This window comes from Acomys minous (assembly GCF_964271855.1).
Source record: "Acomys minous genome assembly, chromosome: 9".
In the NCBI taxonomy this organism is placed as follows: domain Eukaryota; kingdom Metazoa; phylum Chordata; class Mammalia; order Rodentia; family Muridae; genus Acomys; species Acomys minous.
Genome location: NC_140490.1, coordinates 45,349,573 through 45,369,818, shown reverse-complemented (window position 1 = coordinate 45,369,818; position 20,246 = coordinate 45,349,573). Strand labels below are relative to the sequence as shown.

Sequence of the window (20,246 nt, the reverse complement as noted above, 5' to 3'; positions counted from 1 at the left end):
GAAGCACATTCTTAGCATCTCCCCATGCAGGGAATGGGGAAAGAGCGTGGAGACAGGGCTGGATGCTGGGCGTTGCCCCTACACCCTCCAGGGACATTAGGGCCGTATAAGTCTGCTACATGCATGTCGTGGGAGTCCAGGTACATGTGTGACACACTGGGTATCTGGAGAAGGCTGGGGTTGTCTTTTTGTTGTCATTGGAACTAGAGACGGCAGACATGTTCACTGGCCACAATTGCAACAGAAAAGAAAACTACGTCCAACATAAGAAAAGAAAATAAATGAGGTGATGGGAGGGGTGCAGAATGCCCTGGCATGTGTCGGGGAGGGGCCGTGGCAGAGGTAGGCATGCTGTTGCACATGGTCTTGGTGCCCGGATGCAGCCAAGAGCATGCACACAGCTGTGTGGAGCTGAGTGACTATGGACACTGTGTGCAATGGGAAAGGCTTGTGGGGGGGGTCCACCTTCTACATGGAGGTGACTTCAAGGGGTTAGAGTGGCATCCTATGAAATGTATGAGAGGTAATGAAGACGGGGCGGGGAGGGGAGAAACCAAGGGGCTAGGAGGTGGGAAAATACAAAAGAACAAATACAGACAGATGGACACAGATACGGGTCCACTGAGGAATCGAGCACGAGGCTTGCTACTAGACTTATAGGCCCCTCTCTCAGACGTTGGGTGGTAAACCGTCCAGCCTGCAAATGAATATAAAGGGAAGAAAACAGAAAGACACTTATCAAGTACAGGTTGCTTCGATTCCTCCTCCACACCAACAGCCACACCAGCCTCGTCACTTAACATCCACGGCTCCATCTAGCCCAGCCCAAGCACCAAAGCCACTGACCACAGAATGGGAGGAGGCAACGGTAGGAACAGAAGAGAAGCGGCCCGGAGGAGGAGGGGTGGGGCAGGTGGGGCACCTTTATCAGTCACCATGATTTCTCTGGACAGAGATGGTGAGGACAGGAAAGCGCCTTATCGAGCAGCTGCTGCCGTCCACAGCAGTGATGAGCAGACATCCCAGCCTGAGATCTGAGCCCTTGGCCCCTAGCCGTCCCGTGGACTTTGGAAGGACCCGGTGTTTAGCACCGTCTGGCTCTGCTGTGGGAAGCGGGCAGGGCAGGGTAGCCAGGGCCTAGGAACAGGCATCGCAGAACACAGCAAGATGCCAGGCCCCGCCCCTCCCCAGCCATCGGGCTGATCCCTCCTGATCATGGCCACTTCCTGAGGTCCACTTTAGCGAACCCATCACCTGCCTCTGAGCCGCTTACATGGCGGGACAATTCCATTCTTTGTATCCAAAGACTATACCTTTACTTCTGTTTTTGTTTTTGTTTTTATAAAGTTGCTAAGCAGCCTTAGCTGTAGCCCTGGCCCCCCTCTACACACACAGGCTTGCTCCTGGAACACCACTGAGGCCCTACGTGGCTGGCACATGCTTGGAGACAGGCAAGCTGGAAATCACCTTGGCCACGCGCTCCGCCTCCATCACTGGCTAAACCGGAGCAGATGTCTGTGGACAGAGAGGCCCGGACGGAGCAGGGCTGCTGGGTCTGAACTGCCTTGGTGCCCGGGGGCGTGCTGGCGTGGGCAGGGTCCTTAGTGGGAGGGCCTCTGCTGGAGTCAGACAAATGACCTGGGCGAGGGGGGGAGAAGAGGTGACAGGCACCATGAGGCGCCACTGGGCAGGGAAGGGTATGGCTGGGTTTCCTTCCTGTTCTCTGCTGGGTGACCTTAGGGAAGTTGAGTTTCCTGTAGAAAACCAGTATACAGACAAGCTCCTGGTCTGATGTGCTGGGGCCAAAGACAGTGCCCCCCGCTTTACCAAGTCCCAGTGCCATGCCAGACCTATGTTGTGCAAGTAAGTGGCAGGTAATGCACGTGGGCTCAAAATGGCTTTTGCACGCGTCACTGCAGTGCCTCCCCTTAGCTTTGGCACTAGATTTGCCTCACTTGAACACTTTGTAGGGAGTTTGGAGATTGGGGTTCATGGATCCTCCCCCATCAGAGTGTACCCGGCAGCACAGCTTTAGGACCTCAAAGGAACCCCAACATGCAAAGGGTGCCTCTGCAGCACCAGGGCCTGGGCACCACTATTGCAAGGCTTGGAGAACAGCCCACAAAGACAGCCACCTAATACTCAGTGAGCAGGGCCAATGTGCATCTGAGTGACAGTGCCAGAGAGCAGTCACTTCCATCGCAGGCTGTATCCTGCACGTAAGAGCAAGGATGGAGTGCCCTGGGAATTCCTAGGTGCAACGTGGCCCAGAAGTGGCTCCCTCCGCCCACATGGGGCCAAGGCCTGGCTCCATGCAGCTCCTATCCTTCCACAGGCCTTTCCACCCGGCACTAGTGTGGAGGCCTGGGACTTCTCTGGCTGGTAGACTCTCAGCTTCAGGAAAAGGAAAAAGAAAATCTCACACTCTTCCAGGTCTGGAGATATTACACCAACCCAGAACCAGCCTCTGAGGATAACTTGGGGTCCCCTGGCAGCCCCCCTCCTCAGCCCAGGTACAGCCCTCCCCTAGAAGCAGCAGACCTGTGCTGGAGGCCACGACCTTGAGCTGTTGCACCAGGGGGTTCAGCAGCTTGCCCGCCTTCAATTTGCTCTTGCTGGTTTTCCTCCTGCGGCCCATAGGGGGTGCTGTGTGGAAGAACCCCACATTGGGAGGCAGTGGCTTGCCCAGGCGTCGGTACAGGGCTTCGATCTCCTGCTTCTGCTGGCTCTGTAGCTCAGAGATTTCCTTCAGGTGCCTGAAGCAGAAAAAGGAGGCAGGGCAGGTGGGTTTCCTGTGTGGGGGAAGGGCTAGGCCGCCTGGGAACAAGGAGTGCTGCCCTCCTTGTCTGCAGGCTTTCAACGGCATCATCTAGGCCGGGTGGGGACAAGGTAAAGAATGATGCTCAATGACATAGGTCAGATTTTCAGACATCCAGTTCAGGACCAGTTGTCTCAATAGCCAAGGAAACACGTCTCATTCCACACCTACACCCCTGCTTGCAATCAGTGCAGATAGAGAAAATCAGTATATATCTGGAACCAAGACAAGACTACCTCCCTTTGTCTCTGTCTCTCTGTCTCTCTGTCTCTGTCTCTGTCTCTGTCTCTGTCTCTGTCTCTGTCTGTCTGTCTGTCTGTCTGTCTGTCTGTCTGTCTCTCTCTCTCTCTCTCTCTCTCTCTCTCTCTCTCTTTCTCTCTCTCTCAGACAGGGTCTCATGTTCCCAAGGCTGGCCTCAAATTTGCTAAGTAGCCAAACATGAGCTTGGAATCATGATTCTCCTGCTTCCCCCAAGTGCTGGGATTATAGGTGTGTGCACTGTGCGCAGCTAGCCTGTCTCTGTTAGGGCAAGGTGCTTTATTTCCCCCATGAAAGGCAAACGAGGAAGCAGGAAGATGCCTCAGAGAAAGGCAAGGCGTGAGACTTGTGACTGAGGCATGGTTCCACTGGATCTACTGCGGAGGACTACTGCCATGCTTACGGTGCCGGTGGAAGGCAGATGGACTGCTGACAGATCAGGGTGTGCGCAGTGCAGGCTGCAGGACAGCTGAAGGGAAGGATGCAGTGGCCCGCTGCTGGGCCACCTCCTTTGCTATTCTGCAGTGGCAGGTGCTGACCTTCCCTGCAGTTAGGAGGCCTGCTGCCAACCCAACATGGAGCCCAGCCATGTCTTCCATCTCTTCTGTTGGAAAAACGGTGTTTTTTCGAAGTTGAAAATGAGAAGGTAAGTTCTAATCTTCCTCCTGTATCTTCAATAGTGGCAATCGTTTGTTTTAAGACAGGGTTTCTCTATGAGCCCCTGGCTGGCCTGGGGCTCAGTTTGTAGCCTAGGCTAGTCTTGAACTTTCAGCGATCTTTTAGCTCTGCCTCCAGAGTAGTGGAATTATAGGACAGGTGTTGAGCATAGATCTCTAAAATAATTGAAAAAAAAAATCAAAAGCCTAATTAGCAAAATGCCTGCCATGCAAGCATAAGGACCCGTGTTTGGGTCCCCAGCACACCTGTAATCCCAGCACTGTGGAGGAGGAGACAGGAAGATTCCTACGGCTTCCTGGCCTGGCAGTCTAGACACATTCGTGAACCCCAGGTTCAGTGAGATACCCTGTCTAAAAGCTAGGGAGGGAAATGACTGAGACACGTGTTCTTGACCTCTCTGAACTCTTCATCTACATGCATGAGGGTGTGCATGCATACATGCACACTGACACATACCAGTACACACACAGACACACACGAACCAATCAATAAACGCCAAACGGAAGTGATTTTCTCCCTGAAAATTCAGGGAGAGACGGCAGCACTTCCAGAGGAAGGCTGGCTGCCCAAGGGGCTGCTGGGGTCAGTGGACAAGACCCCTTCCTTAGGATTCAGAGCACAGATCTGTTCTGAGGTCTCAGGTGGTGCCCACTCCTCCATTTTCACCTCAACAAAAGCCCCGCTATGGTCACCTGCAACAACCTCACCATGAACCGCAAAGACTGGCAGTCTTCTTGCCCTGCCCGCCCTATAATCTTGCAGAAACTTTGCAGCCTCGATGTCTCCTCCCCTTTTAGGGCACCTGCAGTCCCTGAGCTCATTTAGACAGCTGAAGCAAATCTTGGCTCTCTAATGGGGTCTCATGGCCTACACACCAGGAAGCTCCACTGTCAAGCTCAACCCTCCCACCCCAAAGGGCATCAGGGCGTTAGTGATCCCTGACCATGGCGGGAGGGCAGGCAATGCGAGTACTTTCTGGGTGAGAGGAAAGAAGAGAGAAACAATGACAGTGTCAGAAACAGATTCTGGGACGGAGAGACAGAGGCAGATCAACAGAGAAGGAAGAACAGCATGAAGGTGGTGCAGGTCTCCTGGCCTCTAGCATGTCCTCCCCGAGGTGACAATAGTCATGCATCTGGTAGAGTGTGGCTGGCCCAGTGCAGAGACATCCTGGATGGGCCTCTGGAAATAAACTGGCCTCTTCACTGTCCCATTGCTCTGACTAGCACCCACGATGGGACATCTCATGGCTAGGACCTAAACTCCACCCAACAGAAATGATCAGGTCCAGGTCCCTCCCCAACCACGCTGGCCACAGTTCCTTCTCTGTGCTGGCTGGGTGAGCCCCCTACTGGTCAAGTGAGCTGAGCCCCTCAAGCTATCCCGGTGAATCTACTTACAAATACACCCTGCCAGGTGAGCCAATGCCCCCCAAAACGTACTTTTCCCGCAGGCTGCGCAGTTCCTTCTTCATGTCTGCATCCTCAAACTCCGAGTCGTTGTCACTGCTGATGTAGGATGACTGGGAGTGGAAGGAGGTGATGCTGATGGTAGGGACCTTTACACCTGCCCTGCTGGGTGTCTCAGGACCCAGCGAGCCAGCCCGTGAAGACCTGTGGAGGAAGGCAGTGGCCTTCTTCACAAAGTCACTTGCCACACCACCACTAGCAGGCAGGGAGGACTGCTTCTGCACCTGGGGCCTCCTTCTTGGACACTCATCCCCAGAGTCACTGGAGGCGGGCTCCTCAACGCCAACCTCAATGGAGGAGGCTGTCTGCACACGCCGCACCGTCAGCTTCATGTCAGGGCTGGAGGGGATCTCATCCAGGTAGACATCAGGTGGGGCAGAGTACCGCAGGCTGTGAGGTGACGCCAGAGTCCACTCGTCCTGTGTGCTGACCACGGAGAAGCGGCCCACAGTTTTGGCTGGAGAGCTGCTTTCCTGCTGCCCTGGCCGCTTATGAGGGGACCCGGAGACCCGAGCGCCACGCATCTGGGCTGGGCTGCCATCTGTGAAGGTCCCTGGGCAACTCTGCAGGGATGCTACCAAGGCTTCTCTGGGAACACTACCGTTCTGGTCTTTGGGATCCATGTGTGTAGTAGGGATGCAGGAAACAGACGCATCCTGAGGAGAGGTTGGAAATGAAGAGTCTATGAGAACCAGCTGAGGCTAGGAACCCCTGCCCCCTTCTGGTCGAGTGCATGTTAAGAGTCGCCTTTACCTGGGGGCCACTGGGGGAGTCTGAGGCCACCTGCCCTGCATCACTGTCACAGCCCAGTGTGTTGCTGGAAGATGACTCTGCTGAAAGAACATGACACCGTTACTGAAGCTGGAGAAAGAGAATAGTAAGGGATGGCTCACAGCCCAGAGGCCCTCACAGTGGGAGTCTGGCCTCTGGGCAGGGAGGGGTGACATTCCAGGGGCTCTGAAGACTGAGAATGCACTGTGGTGCTCTATCTGTGGCATCTTGGGGGACATCACATCCTGGGAGACAGCCACAAGCCTGGGGAAGGGAAGAAGGGTCAGGTGGAGCAGCCTTGCTTTAGGCATTCTGCACTCTGGCGGCCCAAACCATTTCCCCAGATGCTTCTGGCTTGGAGGATCTCAGAGGACTTTGGAGAGCAGAGCCCAGCCCTACTTAAAGGGACTAGGGAGTCTCTCTTTCTGTCTCTCTCTGTCTCTTTCTTTCTTTCTCTCTCCCTCTCCCTATCCCTCTCTCTCTCTCTCTCTCTCTCTCTCTCTCTCTCTCTCTCTCTCTCTCTCACACACACACACACACACACACTTGTACATGCACGCACATACACACACACCCTTCCCCTAGTCCTTTGTTTTTAGAGTAGGATAGCACAATGTTTCTGGCAAGCTTCCTTGGGCTGCTATGAGGAGCCATGGAAGAAAGCCCAGATAGGAGAGGTGTGGGTGAGCAGAGACTCTTTCATGGTAGAGGACAGTCACAGGCAGGCCAAGGCCAGAGTTGGGCCACATCCTACCCAGGAGGCGAAGTAGTGAGGAAAGCACAGACACCAGTGAAGACTCTAGGGGGACCCACCACACACCAAGACAGGCCAAGACTGACACACGGACTCATACAAGTGTGCCTTGCACGCTCTATATAGGAACCTCACATTCCTGGGGAGACCCAAATCAAAGTCTCTATTACATCCCACCAACTTGTAGGCAACACTAGATCCCCTTTCCTCATTTTTGCATATCTCCAGTGACAATGCCTCACTGCCACCCGCATTCCTTCTATTTCTGTGCCTGCTATTAGAATCACCTGTTTGGACCTGGATCGTGAGGCAGCCTCCTGGAGCAACCTGTCTGCTGCCTACCATGACTTCTGAACTCTTGAGTGTGGGTTTGTGAGTGTAGGTAGCGCTCCTTGCAGGACACAGGAGCTCCATTACCTCTTCTACCAACACCTGGGGTGCTGACTTCAGCTTGAAGCTGGTCCAGAAGCCGACACAGCTGCCCCTGGGTCCACCAGGTCTATCTGGACTGCACCTCTCACTGCAAAGGCAATTCAGACCTCAGGGGTCACCTGCTACTGACAATACCGAGGTAGCTGTTGCCAGGTCCAGCGAGGTCATAACTTTTATCCTGCCAATCCCTAGAAATCCATCGAGGAGATTTGGCACCTTAGAAAGCAGACCAGAACCCCTAGGGTGGAGATGCAAATGTGATCCATGTGAGGGAACCGTGTGATCTCAGCAACTCAGAAAATTGAGGCAGGGATCAATACAAGTTCAAGGTCAGCCTGGACTACACAGCTATCTAAAAAAAAAAGTCATGAGGGGTGGGGGTGGGGGTGTTGTAGAGGAGAGAGGCTGGTGAGATAGTTCAATCAAGGTTGTTGCCGCCTAGTTTGATGACCTTAAGTTTAAGTCTCAAAATCCTTCAGGTGGAAAGCAGGGGGGGGGGGCATACCCAATTGCTGCAAATTACCCTCTGGCCTCTACATACCCCACCAAGCTGTGAACCTAAGCAAGAGTTCCCCTCAAACTGCACCCCTACTGGGGCCACAGAAGAAAGCAGTGGGGCCTGGGACCACTCTCTCTTTAGCTGCCCAGTCATCAGGGAACTGAGGGCTTAGATTTACCCTGGCTCCTAACTCCCTTATTCCAGCTTTCATGTCCCCAGACAGGACTCTTTCTTTGGATTATGAGAGCAGTTTCCTCTGAAACTCAGCTGACTATTTCATCTCTGAAAGCATGAGGGTGTGAAGGCTCTGGGCTCCAGAAGGCTTGTAGTGCCTGAAGAGTAGAGCCCGCCACTACCTTGATCTTGAGGTTGTTACCTGTCATTGGAGAAGATGCACCCTGCTCCCGTTGGCCCAGGGCCCATCCTGCAGGGGCCGTTTCTGACTTTTCCAGCTAAAAGAAGAAAAACAACAAGGAAAGAATTGTGAGCTTGGCTTGTCAAACATCTCAGTAAGTAACTAAACCCAAACCACTGATCTATGAATCTATGGCTGGAACTCTCCCTGACCTGGGCTGCCCTGCCTCCTCCATATAAACAATTGAACTGAGTCGTTTGGTACCACACACCATGGATGCATCACCAAGAGAGCCAGTCAGGTCCTGCATAGCTGGGATGCCTGCCCACCTCCAGCCATGGCCAGGGAGAGGGTGCTGGAGTAAGTCAAGCTACTCACTGAGGGCTGAGCCTGCTGGGTGAGGCTTGGGGTCCTGTCACTCGGGGCTGAGGGCAGGTCTCCTCGCAGAGGCTCCAGGGTGAAGTCTCTATCGCTTCCCTCCATGGGGGTCCCGGCTGAGGCTGAGGAGGTGGGCACATGCTCCTGGTAGAGCAGGGTCCGCAGTTTCTCATCCAGACTCTTGATGGTGTTGTCCACAAAGCCCACCCTAGGGGGTGGTCCTTCCCCATCTGATTCCAAGGCTGAGGGTGGTGGTGGGGGAGCAGTAGGTCCCAGGGGGGGACTAGGGAGCTGGGTAGCTGCCAGGCTGATAGACCCCACTGTGATGGGCAGTGGGGGTGGTGGCTGACCCGATACAGGCTGTGTGGCCCCAGTGGGAGGGCTGGGCTCTGGCACTGAAGCAGGCAGGGGCTCCCCTAGAGTGCTGACATCCCTGGTTGAGATGGGCTCCCCCAGACCTGTGGAGCAGCGAGAGGCTTCTGGAGCTGGGGTGCAAGGTCCTTGGCCAATACTAAGGGGCTGGGCATGGTGAGTCTCTACCAGTGGCGGGAGGGTCTCGTGGATACTGGCTGGTCCTTGGTGTGTCCCTGGACCCCCTGCCTGCTTGGCAGTCCCTGCTGCTGACTCTGGCACGGTGCTGGTGGCTGGTGCTGCCGGTATTACAGTAGTCACAGGAGGAGAAGATGGGGCCAAGGGGGCTGATGCTCCACCAGGAGGGTTGCTGGAGCCTGCCTGGCTCAGGAGCTGCTGAGCAGCTGGGAAATTAGGTTTGTCCTTCAAGGACAGCTGGTCTGGAAAGGGTGTTGGGTCTAGAAGGAAAAAGGCAACAATTGGCATCACTTATCCTGATCTTCTGCATCCAGCCCTTCCCTGTCTACACTGATGACAGCCTGGGTGAAGCTCCTGCAGACTCACATTTGTTCCTCCAGGAGGCCAAGTGCCCGTCTGCCACTCGGTCCCCTCCTGACCAGGACCGTCAGCCTCTCTGTAGGAGTCTCACCTATGGCTCTCTGCTCCTACAGAGCACCCTGTGGTGTTCCATACCGTCCTGTTCTTACCATCTGGCCGAAGCACTTTTCCTGCGTGGCCTTTTTACCACCACCTATCTGTCCACACTGTCTACGCTGGGCAAAACTTGGGTGTGGATTTAAAAATGAAGGTGTTGAGAGAAGCAGTGAGTTTTATCTTCGTCCATGCTTCAGAGCAAGGAGGAACCCAGAACTTTCCAGTCCACCAGATGCCCAGTAAGTTTGGTGCACTCAGAACACAGACTCAGCAAAGAATTCTGGGGATAAACACAGTGAGGAACGCGTGAAGACATGGTCGAACAGTGCCCTGCTAGAGCACCCGAAGTCCTACCGGCCGTCACAGGGACTGTGATGTGAATCAAGGGGAGGGCATAGGGTATGGTGTGTGTGTGTGTGTGTGTGTGTGTGTGTGTGTGTGTGTGTGTGTGTGTGTGTGTGTGTGTGTAATCCATATGGGTTTAGAGCTCATCATTTGTCACTTTTAAAACAGAAGCCCAGTGTCTTTTGACAAGCATGTGCACACTGAACATCCTGTGGAAGTCTGGGGCTGAGGGGCTGGCTCCATGGATGAAGTGCCTGCTATGCAAACAGAAACCTGAATTTAGATCCCAGCATCTACCTAGAAGCCAAGCATGGTGGTGCATGCCTATAATCCCAGCTCCGGGGTGGGGAGTGGGGTGGGGGGGAGGGGGGGTGTGTGGAGACAAGTAGCTCTCTGGAGCTCACTGGCCAACCAGCCTAGCCAAAGTGAAACCCTTTCTCAACAGATAGATAGATAGATAGATAGATAGATAGATAGATAGATAGATAAGATAGATAGATAAATAAGATAGATGCCTTAAAAAGGAAAAAAGGTGGAGAGCAACATCAACCTGTAGCCTTCACACACATGTATACATGTGGACTCCCACATGGACATATGCAAACACTACACCTACACACAGTCTCTCATACGCAAACACAATGAAAAACCTTAGCCTGGGGTGGTTACCAGGATCTGGCACCCCTCTTTCCCCAAGACCCACACAGAGCCTCCATCCCTACCCCACCAAAGGTCAATAACTTGACAAGTTCTGCCTCTTGTTGCACTGACGGCACCGGCGTGACTTCTAAACAGCATACTTGCTCCCGTGGCTTGGAATGTTCCATCCACCAGTGGTGGTACACAGGTGCCCTTGCCCAGCAAGGGGCACACTCAGAGCTGCTGCTGGCCACAGAGAACCTCCACTTCAATAGAGGCTGGTGAGGCACCTCTCCAAGGTGGGTCCCGCTATGGCAGCCTGTGAATGCTCATGAAGCTCTTTTCTTCCACCCTTTAAGTGCTCAGACACAGCATGGTACTAGCTTGCAACACTGAATGCAACCTGCTGCACGGCCACTGTTTCTCCTGTCCATCTCCACTCGGCTCTCTGATTCGGTTCTGACTATTTAACGCATCTCCTACAAGCAGAGTCAAGTGGTATTTGTGGTTTTGTGAAGGGCTTGTTTCATTCAACATAACACTCCCAGGCACGTTCAAGTCTTGTTGCCAGCGGCTGGATTTCCTTTTAACAGCTCAATAGCTGTCTACTACGCACACACATGTTCTCTTTACCCAATCGTCTGTTAACTTTCCATCTGTTTCCATGTCTTTGACTACGGCAGATGAAACCGCATGAACACAGGAGAGCAGAATTTCTTCCAGAATTTGCTTTTAGTTCACTTGAACACCCCCAGATTGTGGGGGGGGGGCTAAATCATGCAACCGTTCTGCTTTGACTTCTTGAGGAAGCTGCGTGCTGCTTTCTATAACATCTGTACTGGTTTACATTCTCACCAACTGTACAGATGCCGCCCCATTGCTCCGCATCCTCGCCAACACTTTTTGTCTTTGTTTGGTTTCGCATCTGTGTGCGAGCGTGCACACACAGCATGGCACGAGTGTGGAGGTCAGAGGAACTCTTGCAGAACTCACTTCTCTCCGTCTACCGTGCGAGTCTACGGTCTAACTTGGGACATCAGGCTTGACAGTAAGCACGTTTACCCACTGAGTCATCTCACTGGCCTTGTCTCTTGGTAACGTCCTTTGTGTATATCTGAGCTGTATTTTCTTGTGACTAATGTGACTGCCTTCTCAATGGCAGCCATCTGGCATCTCCTATGACACACCATCAACTGAACCACTCTGCCTTGCCTTTTCCTCTGTAAGAGTTCTTCATGTTTCCTGGGTGGGAATCATTGCTGGCTGTGAGCGCAGCTGGTATCTTCTATCTGGTTTGTGTGTTTCCACATTTAGAGTAAAAGGTTTTAATGTTGACAGTGTCTGATTTGTTCTCCTCCTCCTCCTCCTCCTCTTCCTCTTTCTTTTGAGGTGGGGTCTGAGGCTGGTCTTGAACTCACTATGTAGCTGAGGATGACAGGGAAGCATCACCACACCTGCTTGGTGCATGTAGTCCTGGGGGTTGAATCCAAGGCTGTTTGCATGCTAGGCAAGCACTGAGCTAAGAAACACGAGAGAAAGATTTCCTCTGCTTTCTTCTAAAAGTTACACAATTTTGTAATTTATATATATTTCAAAATTAAAATTAAATATAACTATGATAAAAAACCTGCAAATAAAAGCATTACACATAAAAATTAATCACCATATTTGATTTATTAATAAATTAATTTTTGTGTTAGAGGCTTAAGGTCAAGGTTTACTTTTTAGCCTACGAATGAGTCACTATGCAACATCCTCGTTATAATGACCACCCTGTCTGAAAGCAGGATTATTTTTAAGTTTGTAAAGGAAACGAGGGGGACACTGGACTCTTTGGTGACTGGGAAGGGTTAGCTCCCTTTGCATTTCTTTTTTTTTTTAAAGATTTATTTATTATTATGTATACAGTGCTCTGTCTGCATATATATCTGCAGGCCAGAAGAGGGCAACAGATCTCATTATAGATGGTAGTGAGCCACCATGTGGTTGCTGGGAATTGAACTCAGGACCTTTGGGAGAGCAGTCAGTGCTCTTAATCTCAGCCATCTCTCCAGCCCCTCCTTTTGCATTTCTTAGAAGGGATTTTGCAGAACTGGTGCTAGATCTTGCTAATGTTTGCCTGGGCTTCAGGATTCTTTGGGGGAAATTTTACCTAAAGATTTTTATCTTTCTAATAGGTCTGGGGTGGTTCATCTTTTCCATACTAGCCGAGTCTTAGCAGTTGGCAGATTCTGCAAAAATAACTAGTCTTTTTCACTTAATCAAACTCTCTAACAGCATCTGTTATCTTCTTTCTTTCTTTCTTTCTTTCTTTTTTAAGATTTATTCATTTATTTATTATGTATTCAGTATTCTGCCTACATGTGTGCCTACAGGCCAGAAGAGGGCACCAGATCTCATTATAGATGGTTGTGAGCCACCATGTGGTGTCTGGGAATTGAACTCAGGGCCTCTGGAAGAGCAGTCAGTGCTCTTAACCACTGAGCCATCTCTGCAGCCCCATTTTCTTTCTACAGTGACTTTTCTTTTAGTCCTGAGGTTGGTATTTTATGTCTTTGTCAGTTTTATTAAAGGTTTATAACTTCATGGATTTTTCTCCCCCAAAGAACCAGTTTTCGGCTTCACTGGTTTTATCTCTTCTACTTATCTGTTCATTTGAAATGTTGCTGGCTGCTCTTTACTTTCCATGGTTCACCATTTTTAAGCAGATATATTCTGTCTTCATTGTTCTCATTTCTCAAGGTGGAAAGTTGTGCTGTTAAACTTTTCAGTGCTATAAAAATTTCCTTATAACTTTAGCCACATCTCACAAAATTTAATGCTACATTCTTGCATTCATTCAGAAATATGTTAACTCTCCTTATGATTTTTTTCCACCTGTAGATACCATGACCTACCACTCAACTCTTAGTTACATTATATCAGACTGTAATCAGTATAATGCGGCTTTTTTTTTTTCATGCTAGCTTTCTTTTTTATACCTCAGGGTAATTGCTCTTCATGTCCGAGAAAGGACAGTGCATTTTATCCACGCAGAATGATCTGTCAAGTAGGTCAAGCTGGTTACTGTGGCTGTATTTTCTCCCTGAGAGGAAGGTAGAGATCGCTAACAGTTGTGGACTTGTCTGCTTCTGCTTTTAATTCTGATGGGTATCTTCCTATAACATTTTAGTATTTTTATTTAGTTGTTGTTGGTTTTTTTTTTTTAAAGGTAGAGTTGCACTATTATATATAACCCAAGCTGGCTTCAAACTGGTGATCTCCTGCCTCAGACTCTAGGCTTGTGCTATCACACCAGGCTCAATCCTGTTAGGTATAAAGTTCTGTTAGAAGATGCACTCGTATTTAGGGCTCTTAATGTGCTTTTGGAAACCGATTCTTTAGTGAATATGAAACATGAGTTTTTAGTACTGATAATTTTCTTTGCTTGGAAGTCTATTTTGTTTGATATTAAAATAGGAATTCCAGTAATCTTTTGAGGTGTGTTTACATAGTTTATCTTTTACCATACACCTTTTTTTAAAATTGGTTTTGTTTTTGTTTTTGCTGGGTGGTGGTGGCACATGCCTTTAATATCCCAGCACTTGAGAGGCAGAAGCAGGCAGATCTCTGTGAGTTTGAGACTAGCCTGGTTTACAGAGGGAGTTCTAGGACAGCCAGGACTACACAGAGAGAAACTCTGTCTTGAAAAAACAAAGTTTTTTTTAAAGGTTTATGCATATGAGTATTTGCCCATATGTAACACATACGTGCACCTCAGTTGTGTGTCTGGTGCTTGTGGAGGCCAAAGAAGGGTGTTGGCTCTCCTGAAACTTGAGTTACAGGCAGTTGTGAGCCACTGTGTGGATCCTGGGGGATCAAGCCTAGATTATCTGTAAGAGCAGCAAGTGTTTTTTGGTTTTTTGTTTTGTTTTGTTTTGTTTTCTTTTTTAAGACAAGGCTTCTCTGTGTAGCCTTTGCTGTCCTGAACTTGTTTAGAGACCAGACTGGCCTTGGACTCACAGAGATCCACCTGCCTCTGCCTCCCAAGTGCTGGGATTAAAGGCATGTACCACCACCACCCGGCGTGTTTTTGTTTTTAATTAGATCTTATCTATTGTGATTCTGAGTACATCTTTTTGAACAATTCTTTTAATGGTTGTGCTAGGAATTCCAAAGCATACACTCCATTCAGAGCTACTTCAGTTGGAATGAAGGAGCCTAACAAATGCGCAGGAAGTCCTGTTACATGTCTACGTAAGTGAAAGATCATCTACTGTTATGGATCTGAAATTTCAGCCACCACATGTTTCAAAGGACTCAAGAGAAAATGGTCTGTTACACCTCCGCGCGTGCGCGCGCGCACACACACACACACACACACACACACACACACACACAATTGTTCTTCCTTTATCCTGATGCTATTGCTTGGAATTGTCTCCATTTTTTTGGAGACAGAGTTTCTCTGTGTAATAGCCCTGACTGTCCTGGAACTCTCTTTGTAGACCAGGCTGGCCTTGAACTCACAGAGATCCACCTGCCGCTGCCTCCCCAGTGCTGGGATTAAAGGCATGCGCCACCACCGCCTGGCTGATTGTCTCCCTTCTGTCTGAAGATCTTAAATCTTGCAGGCCAGGTGCACTGGAAGCAAATTATCTTAGCCATCTTTATTTGCGAATGGCAGCGTTTCATTTCTGTTTCTAGGGGGTATTTTCTCTGAAGACAGAGTTCTTGGTCATCAGTGCTTCCCTTTTACCACCTCTCAAATGCTGTCGGCTTGCTTCTGGACATCATGTCTTCCGCTGAGAAATGTGCAGCTATGTGAACGACCCCTTCATTTAGGTGACACATCATTGTGCTGTCTGCCTTCATTTTTTTTTTCCCCTTTTAGTTTCCAGCAGACCAAGTGCTGTGTTCAGACATGGTTTTCTCCAGTCTCACTTGCATGGGTTTCCTTGGCTTCCTGAATTCTGCCTCTGGCAAAAGTCAGGGGTGTGTTCAGCATTTAATTTCTCCACATCTTTTTTCTGTGTTCCGTTCCTCTCCTGAACTCTGGCACAGCGTCAGATGCTTCCGCAGGTCTTGGGAGCTCTTCCCTGTGTCCCAGTTAGTTAATTTGAATATTTCAATCTTTAGTGTTAAAACCTGCATGCATTAGTTTCTTCTCTGTATCTTTCTGCCCCCTGACATCTTCTACTTAACATTTGCTTCAAGAACATGTGTTTGTGACTGTTTCTTCAGACACATACATAACAGCTGCTTCAAGCCGCTGGATCATCCAACATCTGTCTCATCTTGTTATTGGGCAGGTTGGCTTTTTCCTAGGTTTCTACTTGCCAAGTAATTTTGGGTTCTATTTTAAATGCCTTGAATGACATATAAAAAAAAATTTTTTTAAATGGCTGCTATGGTGAATGCTGGTATTTTTGCTTTAGCAAATGGTCAACATGACCAGGAGGAGTACGCAGCCTGCAAACTGCAACCTGCCTTCTATGGATCATGGTTACAAGTAGGTTCAATTTTCAATACTTTTTGAAGGACTAATCCAGTTGAACCTAGTTCTTAGAGGCCAGTCAGGAACCCTGGGTGGGGTTTATCTCTTAGTTTAGTTCCCAGTTTTATACGCTAATCCGGGTGCAGAGGGTGCATCAAAGAGTTTAGCTTAGTGAGACAGCATTCCAGGTTTTGTGCCTTTGTTGTATTTCTTAGTTCCCTGGGACTTCCTGCTCTTAACCGCTGGACAGGAAGCAGCCAGCGCTGTGACCGTGGCAAGCAGGGCCAGGCAGTGGAGCATGTGTGACAACCAGCAGGCTTCGGGTGCTCCTCCTACAGCTCTTTAGCTCTTTCCTCAAGGTTTGGCTGGCTGCTACTCCGACGTCTCTTCAGGCCTGCCTCCTTCAGCCTCTCAGACACGGCCTCTGCAGGGCCACCCAGAGCACCTGGACTTTACACCACTTCTCTCTCTAGTGTGGTTACGTGCATCCTCACTCAGACACCCCTGTAGGATGGGAGACGCTCTCAGTTGCAAAGGGGCCAAGACTTGGCTTGTATCTGTTTCTGTTAAATTTTCACTGTCTTCAGATTCCCAGTTCCTTCAAAGTATGATTTTCATAACTCATCAAGTTTTTTGATCCTCTCCTCTGTGGGTAGTTAATTCAAATTAACATATCTGTCACTCACTTCTCTACCCTAGGCCCCCATACTGCATAGCTACTTGCTATGAATGGTTTCCCAGGTCAGTATGTAGATGAAAGGTGAGGGTTTAACTCTGTGCTCCTAGCCCCTCATCACCATCCATTAGTGATAGACCAATGCTGTGACACTCCACAGCCCTTCTACCCGATGGCACATTAAAACGTCTATGTCTTGTGATGGGGCTTTCCTTGCACCAGGGAGTCTTACAGATAAGGTCACCAGGCCCTGGTCTCTCAAGCTAGGCTGAGCCCAACCCCCGGCCAGAAGGCGCCTGCTCCCAGTGCATTGCTCACTGGCTCTTATTACTAAGTTGGCCTTCTTCCCATGGTAACAAGTCCCCAAAAGTAGAGTGGAAACATAGGATAAGGAGACAAAACCTGACTTACATATCGTTTTCGTGAGTGTAGCATAACAGAAACCCAAGCGTTTTAATTAGTGATCAGCTGTTTCTTGCCAAGCGACGATGAAATAAGCCTTAAGTTTGTTCCAATGGCCAGCTCAGCCTTCTAAGTATCATAAAAATCAAGACTTAACCAATAGTGGTGAAGGAAAAGTTTAGAGACATCTGTAGGGATAGACGCAGGCAGTCTCAGAAGCAGGTAACATGGGCTGCCATCCATGTGACAACTGAGAATTAAGTGGTCTCAGAATCCCACCTTCCCATGCAGAGGAGAATTCAGAGAGCCCGTTCACTATGGATATACTGCAAGGCGACAGAGACAGGTGAGAGAGTCACTGTACACAATCGTTAATCTGGCATGTCACTCGAGTGGTGAAAATAATATGGCCAGCTCAAGCCAATGCTGCCCTGATGGCTGATCCAGTAGAAAACAGGGAGGAATGGTAACACGGGCCTCTATAGGCTGCCCTGAGCTTTGGGGTGACCATATGGGGCAGCAGCATCTGCTTTCACAGCGCCAGGTACCCAACGCATCCTAGTACAGGGCCACAGTACTGACGGAAGCTCCTAGGTTGCTACGGAACGGGATCTGGGTTCTGTGTGTTCCTACCTTGACCGGCTTCTGGCTGCAAGGAGCTTAGAGGGAGTGGGGGTGATGATTCAGAAGCTTCCGTTGCTGGGTGTTCAGCCACCGGACAGATGATAAACCATCTCTTCCCTGTGTGCAAGACTGAGAAACAGAGCAAAAGGGGTGCTGAGAGGGAACTAGCACTTCTAGGCCAGGGCACCCTACTGCTGCACCAGACTTCGCGAGGAGCTCTGGCAAGCTCATTCCACCCGTGGATTGTCTTCTTGTGAGGAAGTGGGCAGAGACTCAAGCTCTCCCTTGTATTCCTAAACAGCTCCACTCCAAGGCTTCCCTTCAGGCCCCTTGATAAGGAGGAGGCCTTGGGGAACTTCTACCTGCTCCTCAACCAGGAGGCCTTAGGGTGGGCACCCAGCCCTGGGAGCCTCACTGACAGTTGGAGACTCTCAGAAGAGCCCAATTCAGTTCTTGGGATGTCTGTAGCACCAGCCTTGAAGGACGCGATGGCAGCCAGTGTTTAGTGGCTGCTGTGACAGGGTAGCCATTACCAGCTGAGACCCACATCACCACTCACACAATCCTTTTGGTACAGTGGCCAAAGCAGGTGTTCCTATGCTCAACAGGGAACTTGTGTCAAATTCCTGCTTCAGAGCACAAAGGATGCAGGGAAATGGTTCTTCCCTAAGGCTGGCTACTCTGCCAGGTACAGGTGTGGGGACAGACTTACCATTCTGCTGATAGACAGGGGCATTGGCCTGGGGCTGTCCATTCTCCTGCATAAGGGAAAGGGATTGTGGGTCAGCAGCCATGCTCATTGAGAGCTTTTTTTTTCTGGGCCTCCTGCGTGCTGCATCCACCAGCATGTCCTGGGGACCTGAGCTCTCACCTCCCCCGTGGCCAGACCACAGGTACCCAGGTGTGGAGGGCTGGTCCCTGTATCAGAGCCATGATCCACATCCGTGTCCTCACTGAGCATGTCTTCTGCCTTGTCCATGACGTCCTTCATCTGTTCAATGAATGTCTCTCGCTCAGCGGGCAGGATGAAGTCATGCTCTACCTGCAAAGGGACATGGGACAGCTGGTGACAATCTTCCATAGACCACAGCTGTACGGGGACTCTACCAGGAATATATATACCTCTTTCCTTCCCCAGGTCCCATACAAGACATGACAAACCATGTGTCCCCTGGCTGGGGTTGAAAAGCCAAGGGAAGAAGTTGATGGCTCCAGAGACACAGGGTACAGCTGAGGCCAAAAAACACTATCCCACACAACCTGATGGCCCCATGTGGCACTGCTTTCCCAGAGAAAGAGCTGGTCATGGAACCCCTAACAATCTCCAAGAAAGATAGTTGCACTGGTACTGGGGCTATGGGGAGGGCTTAATTGGGATGTGAGCACCAGACAATGAGCCATACCTATTTTCATGATAACAACAATAAATATTATATATATAATAATATTATTATATTATTAATATACTTGTTGTTGTTATTAATTTTTTTTAGGAAGGTCTCACTGACTAGCCTTGGCTGTCCTGGAACTAGGTAGACCAGACTGGTCTCTAACTCACATAGACACCCTGCCTCTTTCTCCAATACTGAGATTAAAGGCATGCACCACCATTGGTTGGTTCCCCAGAAATCTTTCTTTCTTTTCTTTTAAAAGACTTATTTATTATGTATATAGTGCTCTGTTTACATGTACACCTGCACGCCAGAAGAGGGCATCAGATCACATTATAGATGGTTGTGAGCCACCATGTGGTTGCTGGGGATTGAAGTCAGGACCTCTGGAAGAGCAGGCAGTTCTATTAATCGCTGAGCCATCTCGCCAGAGCCTAGAAACATTTCTTATTGACCTTCTTTACAAGTCATCTTCTCAGAGCTCTTGCCCTACAGCCATACGGCTCTTCTCAGTACTAAGTCCAGACAGCTCCTCCAAAGTTAGCCAAGCCAGAGTCAGATGCACCACAAGTGTGGGCGGGACTTGGTCCAGGCAGGAAGAGGGCTAAATGACCCTCTCTGATCATCCTGGACATCAGTGCCCTCATAACCTGACCGTCCAACTGGCTTTGGCACTCTTGTGTTCTCTTTCTCCTTAGTTTCCAAACCCTGAGCACTCCCCCTGGTCCTGCTCTGTACGTCCTGCTCTCCCATCCTCCTTTGTTCAGAGTCAGATCTGTCCCCTCTGTTGTCCACTGTAATGGTTCTGGCCAGTCTCCCCCACTGTGGTAGCAGGCATCTGAACCATTGCTCCTTTCACCCTGAGGGGACTGTGGTCTGGCCTGGCTCGATGAAGAGCTCGTCTGAGGAACCTCTGTGGATACAACCTGAAGGCTACTTACTCTTGATGGCTAACTGAGCAGTTTATGCAGAGGAGACTAGTCAAGGGGGTTTATTTATATTACATTAATCTAAATTTCATTTTATCTTACACAGTTACACCTTGCTCGTTTGATACCCTTGCTTATCCAGGTCACCTGGCAGGTCCCTCCTTTCCCTCTAAAGGACAGGAAGAAATGTGGATAGCATCCTTGAACTGTTCCCACACAGGGGCCTGTGGAAGAGCCCACAGAAACTGCCTGCAGGAAGCAGATGCTCTCCCTGGGAACACAGCTCTAGGGCAGCTGCTAGGCTCTGTCTCTCTGCTAGGCCATGGCCCACCCAAACACCTCCGTGC

General features: G+C 50.0%; 1 protein-coding gene across 10 annotated transcripts in view; it reads right to left on the bottom strand.

Annotated features, from left to right (window-relative positions):
• The window catches only part of WNK2 (WNK lysine deficient protein kinase 2), a 113,805-nt gene that overhangs the window by 13,957 nt on the left and 79,602 nt on the right, over positions 1-20,246 (bottom strand). For 4 of the 10 annotated variants that reach the window (XM_084797167.1, XM_084797173.1, XM_084797171.1 and 1 more), the window contains 10 exons: positions 18,451-18,621; positions 18,292-18,337; positions 17,589-17,708; positions 8,413-9,221; positions 8,056-8,131; positions 5,977-6,056; positions 5,197-5,879; positions 2,542-2,756; positions 1,468-1,638; positions 599-697 (listed from right to left, as the gene is read on the bottom strand). In XM_084797167.1, coding sequence (XP_084653293.1) covers positions 599-697; positions 1,468-1,638; positions 2,542-2,756; positions 5,197-5,879; positions 5,977-6,056; positions 8,056-8,131; positions 8,413-9,221; positions 17,589-17,708; positions 18,292-18,337; positions 18,451-18,621 — 2,470 coding nt within the window. The remainder of the gene's footprint in view (positions 1-598; positions 698-1,467; positions 1,639-2,541; positions 2,757-5,196; positions 5,880-5,976; positions 6,057-8,055; positions 8,132-8,412; positions 9,222-17,588; positions 17,709-18,291; positions 18,338-18,450; positions 18,622-20,246) is intronic. The other 6 variants (XM_084797175.1, XM_084797168.1, XM_084797176.1 and 3 more) reach the window with 3 other exon arrangements.